This window comes from Etheostoma spectabile, chromosome 12 (genome assembly GCF_008692095.1).
Source record: "Etheostoma spectabile isolate EspeVRDwgs_2016 chromosome 12, UIUC_Espe_1.0, whole genome shotgun sequence".
NCBI classification, from domain to species: Eukaryota; Metazoa; Chordata; class Actinopteri; order Perciformes; family Percidae; genus Etheostoma; species Etheostoma spectabile.
The window spans coordinates 646,504-653,790 of record NC_045744.1 but is presented as its reverse complement, the minus strand read 5'-3'; the positions used below and the strand labels follow the sequence as shown (position 1 = coordinate 653,790).

At 42.6% G+C, this 7,287-nt stretch overlaps 1 protein-coding gene across 1 annotated transcript in view; it reads right to left on the bottom strand.

The window, feature by feature from the left end:
* LOC116699378 (ATP-dependent 6-phosphofructokinase, platelet type-like) overlaps positions 1-7,287 on the bottom strand; it is a 25,560-nt gene that overhangs the window by 7,602 nt on the left and 10,671 nt on the right. The window contains 5 exon segments of the mRNA XM_032531924.1: positions 2,289-2,376; positions 2,732-2,802; positions 4,813-4,959; positions 6,601-6,670; positions 6,981-7,045. Coding sequence (XP_032387815.1) covers positions 2,289-2,376; positions 2,732-2,802; positions 4,813-4,959; positions 6,601-6,670; positions 6,981-7,045 — 441 coding nt within the window.

Below are 7,287 nucleotides of genomic sequence, written 5' to 3'. Positions count from 1 at the left end.
ACATTGCAGTGTTGACGGAACGAGATAAAGATTGGGTTGGGTCTCCAGAGGCTGTTTCCTTTTATGTACAAGAATGCTTGGCCTTGTTCGAACTAATCGCCGGGCTGGAATGGTGACTGCACTCGTTGACGCGAGACTTATACATGCCTACCCAGCATGCAGACTTACGCTGGACCATTTCACCCTGCGATGAACCACATCACTGTCCAGAAGTGGACTTCAGAAAGCAGGTTCAGCAAACTGCTGTTTCCCAAACAAGCACAGCAGGGCCACACACGCCCAAAACATGCCACACCATGTCACTGCATGCCCAGCACTTACCTGGGACCTCCGCTGACTAGCTCGCCTCCAACAACAACCAGTACTACTAATGGATGTGTCTATTTGCTGGTTCCCAGCAGCTGCTGTGGTAAAGTGACTGGGTTTGTGCTGCTGTAGGGCCTGTCTGTGGCTGCAACATCTACCTCAGGAGTCAGCTGAGTAAAGCTCTATTCCAAGGACATTAAAAACACTGAGTGTGCTTTAGCCATTCATTTCCTTTAGCAGATCTGTCTGAGTATGTCGCCAGTTTGGATTGTGTTTGAGTTTCTGATTTCATACTTCTAATGTGTACTGTACCACTGTATATATACACACACACACACACACACACACACACTATGGTGTGGTGTGTTTATGTTATGGCAGGGGGGTTAGGTCTGTAAGGAAACCTTACTTACTGTACAGGTTGATAAACATTACAGCCCACTGACACTCTACAGCGCTGATATTGTCAAAATCCTTTTTGTCAATATGCTGCTGGAGTTTTGCTTTAACTTGTCAAATAAATTCCACTTCCTGATTGTTAATGGACGGATGCGAGCTGTAAATCAGCGAAGCCCCAACCCCCGCAGGCTGGACGACGTGTGTGTGTGTGTCCGGTCTGACTTCAAACACACACACTCCAAGCCAGCCACACTTACGTCAGTAATGGCATTCAGAGCGGTGTCTGAGCCAATGCTGAGGTCTGACCCAGGTATATTGTTGGAGACGGTGGCGGGGACCATGACCATGGGCACACACAGCTCATTATATTTGTCCCGTGCAGCCGACAGTTCCAGTAATCCCACGTAGGCCTGCAGCAGTGAGAGTCAGCATCTTATTGGTTGTTGGTGTTGAGGATTTACAGACAACGGGAATGGGATGAAAAAATGAAGCGGCCTAACCCCAAGGTCTTGACAGGGACATGAGGACATAGGAGAATTTCTAACTAAACCATTGTGGTAGGAGCTAATTAGTTTCAAATGTAAATTGCAATTAATAGCTTTTCCACTTCCTATGTGCATTGCATTGTGGAACAACAGCGTTTATCAAGAACACAAACGAAAGGTTAAGCTATCTTAACATCTTTGACACTAAAGACCCCAAATCCCCTTAGAACTGCGCTGAACTGTAATGTATGTAGCTCACAATAAACAGTGGGTGTGTTCAGGACCATGTAGCGCAGACATGAACTTAATAGGACATTAGGTAGGTTGGTCACCAATGGAGGGAGGGGCCGACACAAAGGTCTGGGAGGACTGTACTGGTGGGAGAAGCCAAGAGGAGAGAGCCAAGCCAATCACAAACGGCGTGAGACACACAGAGGAAGTAGCTCCACACACAAAGACAGGGAGGGAGACAACGGTCATTTTCTGGCCAAGCTGCCCAAACAAAACAAATCATTATAACTAGTGAGGGAAGATCTCCAGCCCAAAATGCAACATGCACACTAGTTCCCTCTACTGATGACATCGTTTGGTCATCTTTTGGATTTTAATTCAATCATCAGAAGGCTTTGGATTCACAGCTTGGCCTTAAAGTAATAACCATATATACCAACATATACGACAAGGAAAGCCTACAACAGCTAAATGTGTTTTAAATGTATTCTGAAAATATGGTTTTACAGAAGTGTGAGACATGTTTGCATAATGAAATCAGGGAAATGAGCAATGTTAAAGGCATGTCTGTGCATGTAAAACCCTGGAGAGAGAAGGCTTATTAATGCTGGCTTACAGGTGCAACATCACTGACCAATGGAGATCACTCACATTTATCTTTTCACATACAATCATTTTTAGCTTTTGAGAACTATACAACAGTCAGAAAAACTATTTTTAAAAGTTTAAAGAAGTGCTAATATTGGCACACACAAAAAAACACTGAGCAAGCTTTTTTTCTTTCTTTCTGTGGTAAGATAAACATGTTCAGAAAGATCCATGTTGGGAAATCATGATAAAACACAAAAATCTGGTAAAGTTCCATACCTCAAATCCCCCGATGACCAGCAGCGCGTTGATGTTATGGATCTTAATCTGCTCGGCGATCTGATCCAGATGTTGGCCCGGGAGAGTCCTGCATTAGAAAGGACAGCACTGAACTGGCTTGGTAACACAGACCTAAGACCCCCAACATCGCTTGGACTCCTCTGTAGTCAGTTAGGGCACAGTGATATACACACACAATATATAAAATCCATAATCATGATTCGTGATGTTTTCATATCTCCTATCTGAGATACTACTTAACTGATATATAAAGGTAGAAATCATGAGTACTATGCAAAAACAAGAGAACATTTGAAAGAGTAAGGAAGAAACTGGAGAAAATATTAAATTACATATGTAAAGAAAGAAAAATGTTTACAATATCTACAGTATAATCCTTCCAGATCCCTTACACACCTCCAGCTTAAATCAGGTGAACTCACCGTTTGGTCCCCAGCAGGGAGCCCCCTTGGCCGGTCCAACCCCCCACATCTCCCCACTTGATCTCCTTGATCTGATTTTACAAAACAGGAAGATGGCATAATTATTCACACTGCCATGCTCATCATTTTGAAGTAAAACTACTTTACTATGCAGATATTAAACGTTTTGTACGAACTGAGGTGATAATTCTACTGTTGACAGTGTGTTCTAGGGATTAACTGGACTAACAGGAACACATTCGTTTAGTTTTGACTTAGTGATAAAGCACTAAAAGATGAACCAGTAGGATCCTTTAAGGAGTCCTGTGCATTACTGGATATATTCCTGTGTTGTTGTATGGCCACTGTGCCGTAGGGCTGGGCAGTAATTCAAAAAGATAATGTGTTGTCTTTTAATGGAATTATATTGTGATGAAATCAAATGTCCAGCTATCGTTATATACAATTACGTTGCCTAAAAAGATAATAACACACATAAGCACATACTAACTCAGTTTTCTCACTAACTCGGTTTACTAACTTTGAGGGAATATTATTTAAAGAATTGTAGATTTGTTTTAACATTACAATATTTTTGCGTATATAGCTGTAATTTTTCTTTATTTTTTCTTTATAACTTCACTTGAAACTGTTATTTATCTAAAATATAATTGCCAATACTACATTATTGTTGCAATATGGATATAATAATGTGCTGGTGTACAGGAGCTCCATTTACCCAGCAGCGCTACATGATGATCAGTGTCCTACTTAGCAGGGATCCCAGCTGAACTTTCCAATCGAGTCTAATCCTTCATGGACAACTCGCCTCGCTCCATAGCTCCTCTACATGGACAGCCTGAGTGGACGTGTGTGGATGCAGTCAGTCAGAGAGGTCCAGCCAAGACTTAGAGTGTGTATACGTGGCCCAGTACAGCTGCTGTGACAGTGGAGTAATTGGCTTACACTAAGTAGCACTGTTCATCTGGACAGCCCTGGTCTCAGCCCTGCAGGATGGGGCAGAGAGGGGGGAGAGCCACTGCACCGCCACTTCCTGCTCCCTGCTATTGGTCAGCAAACTCAATATGGCTTATATATTTTTGAAGCTTAACCTTATTATTTACTCATAAAAATGAGTATGTTTACCATCGCATTTGCTCCTGGATCAGTGAGAATTACAGCAGCCAATGTTACAGTGTCCAGACACATCAGGTGTCCTTAGAGAGGTGCAGAGTGAAGACAAGGCCGCCACAGAGGACAGGCCGTGGCGTCTGACGGCCCGCTGCCTCGCTGCCAGCCGTGTTACGTTCAGGGGGGTGAGGTTCTGTGAATACCTGAGCAACATGGCGACCCAGAGCAGCGCGGCTGGAATATTTATTTAGGCTGAATAAACTTCTCACGCTACTGAGACCGTTACTGTGCAAGATCACATTAGATTAGAGCAGATATCATGGGCTGCTCATAGTCCTGTACCATGACATTTCTTTCTAGGGTTCTGATAAGTAGGTGAAGACTGCAGGGCAAGAGGTCACCCCCCACAAGAATTCAATCTGTACAAAAGACTGCACAAGCACATGGTACCCAACCGGGGGCGTATTAAGATAACAACATGTAGTTTTAGATTTGAGAGGAAGTGCTGCAGATATACTTCACACCATGGCTAAGATTTTCCTATTTCTCCAAATTACATCACAAATCTTTACTGACTGCTGTGAAATAATAAGAGTAAAAATACGTTCTAAAAGAGTAAAAAAAATCCAAAGAGTTTTTAACCTGAAGAAAATGCCATTAATTGTGGACAATGTAGTGGTGGAATGATTAGTTGATGATCAGAAAATGAATCAACAAAAACTCATTCAAATTCATTGTTCATTAATCCACCTGTAAAGCAAAACGTTCTATTGTTGCCACTTTTAAATTGTAAGTTTAACTTTGCTTGTTTTATATCATTTGGATCTCTTTTCTCTTTTGGACTGTTCATACAAAACCCCGTCTTTGGGTTCTGAGAAGGATCTTCTCTTTATTCTGACACGTCTACTTAATAGAGATTACATGTGTACTGTAAATGAATGTGTCCACTACACAGGTGTCCTGTCTCTTACATGTCCCTTGTAGAATCCCTCGAAGCCGTCGCTGACAGCGAACATGGTGTGGCCTTCGGTGATTCCCACTCTGACAGCAGAACGTACGGCGGCGTTCATACCTGCTGCCGGGGCGCCGACGTTCAGCACCGCGACGTTAAAGGAGCTCTATCGATGTCACACAAACACACACAGCACACTCAGAATACACACAACGGAGAGAGTCAAGCCTGGCACTGGGCGACAGTACGGCCACAACACCCCCGAGCTTTTTCACATTTCATTAGGTCATCTTCACGCCTCAGGCATAAGTCTTCCATTCACTGTACATCACAGCGTGAGTGGAAGAAGAAGGTATATCAGCAACGAGACTCTGCTTTTATCACCACAGGATTATTTGGCATAAATGGGATTGATAATAGCATCCATGTGCCCCAGAGCAGAGCAGGGCAGCCACAGATGACCTTGCATGCAAGAAGCCACATGCTGCCGACAGAAGCAGCGAAGCAGCAGCTGCCTTCTCTTTACTATGCAGAGTGTTCTTGCCATTCAAACTCAAATCATCCATCCATTCATCCTACCGATCTGATCGTCGCCTCGCATCGCTACAGTCCAAATGAAAGTTGTGAGCATGTATGATTGACAACCAGTTTTAAACACTTTTCCAAAGGTATCTGAGAAAGGGCCCACTAAATCAAATGTGATGAAAGTTTCTAAACTCAGCAAGGACTCGTCTAAAACCTGGAGATCACTGGAATGTGTAGTTTTCCACAATAATGTCATCAGTGTCTGCTGCACCTTCACAGTGGGTTTACTACCAAAGGAAGTGTCGTATATGTTAATCAAGGCGGTTTTAATCCCAAATCTAGAGATTCTCATATTCATTTAAACATCATATTTAACCCTGCTGTTGTCCTCGGGTCAAATTTGACCCACTTTGTATATCAGAAATTTGGGTTTCTTTCAAATTTTAAAACAAAATAATGTGGATGGTTCTCTACAACGCTCTTCACAAGTAAAGTAGGTTTAAATTTTGACCTAGAAAAACTAAAATTAGCTTGATGTTCGACGGGGAGGCCACACACGGGTTAAAGCTCCAAACCAGAGCCACGGCCTATTTTTAACAGAGAGCATGGACCTTGTCCACTTTGAGTTATGAATAGGCAAAAATACTTTCACCCCACTGTAAGGAGGGCTACTTCCCCATGAGTGGAAGCAGATCCCAGCCAACGCTGGCATGGTCCTTGACAGGGAGGCTGGTGGCTCCACTCTTCTTCTTCTAAGCAGAGCCATGACAGACAGAGTGACGGCCATTTTGTGGCACTGTGTTACAATATGTAATTTTGTCTCTGTCAAATAATAAGCCCTGATAGAAGTTTAGTCCTAGAAAATCATCAGACTAGATAATAAGCAAAAAACTGAAATCCACTTGTATTAATGAAAATATCCTCAGCATGAGGTCATTTGAAGCCAAAGTGACAAACACTGCAGAAAAAGCTCATCTGCTCTGTGAACCATGCCTGTAGAAGCTGACCTAGAGTCTGCTCAGATGCAGCCCCATTACTTATCAAATACATGCTCTTCCTCCTCCTCCTCCTCCTCCTCCTCCTCCTCCTCCTCTCCCTCAGGACAGAGAAAAACACAAAACGACTGGAGCACAAGGCACCTAACCAGGAAGTACCTTATGCTACCGTACAAATCTCACAGCCGCTGGAGAAAAAATATATTAGAATAATTAAAATTGTGATAATCTTGTTAAGTAGAAATATCCATTGTGATTCTCGTTTATTTGGTCGGGAGGGTACTTACATTTGGAAGTTCCGAATCTGCTTTCCGGTAGGACAGGAGTCTGTACGTCCTCAGGTTGTTTTCAAAGCTCCTGCAGATAACAAAGTTAGCCAATGTAGAGAACCACAGGGATCTGTTGCTGCTGTGGAGAAAGCCTCCAGAGTCTGACCCCGGCTAACCAAACAGATAAGAGAGGAAGGAGGTAGGAAATACATATTGTATATCATACAGGAGCTCTGATGAAACAGGTGGAAAGAGGGACTCCTTTGCAGCTGTAGAGATGCTAGCTCTTTATTAGCTCGATTTAAGCCTTCCATTTGTTACATCTACATTTTAAACTTCTATATAGGCAAATTAATCTGATATTTGATCATATCAAAAGAAGTTAAGTCAAATATTACCTGCCACGCAGTCTCACTGCCTCTTCAAACTTCTTCTCATCCATGGCCTTCTGAACCTCTTGGGTCTGAGGACAAAACATAGACCAGCTTCTTCAAAAAGACTTTAGTTGTGTACTTGTGACAGGGTTCTGGGTCTGCTGGGGGTGTTGTTGATTTATTCCCATTGGTGCTTACTTCAGGTGACAGTTAAAAAAAAAATTTAAAAAAAAAAAGATATATATATATATATACATATGATTAATATCCAATTACCAATGATTCAAAAAATGGGATTAACACTTTAAATCTGCCTCTGCATGACCCCCCC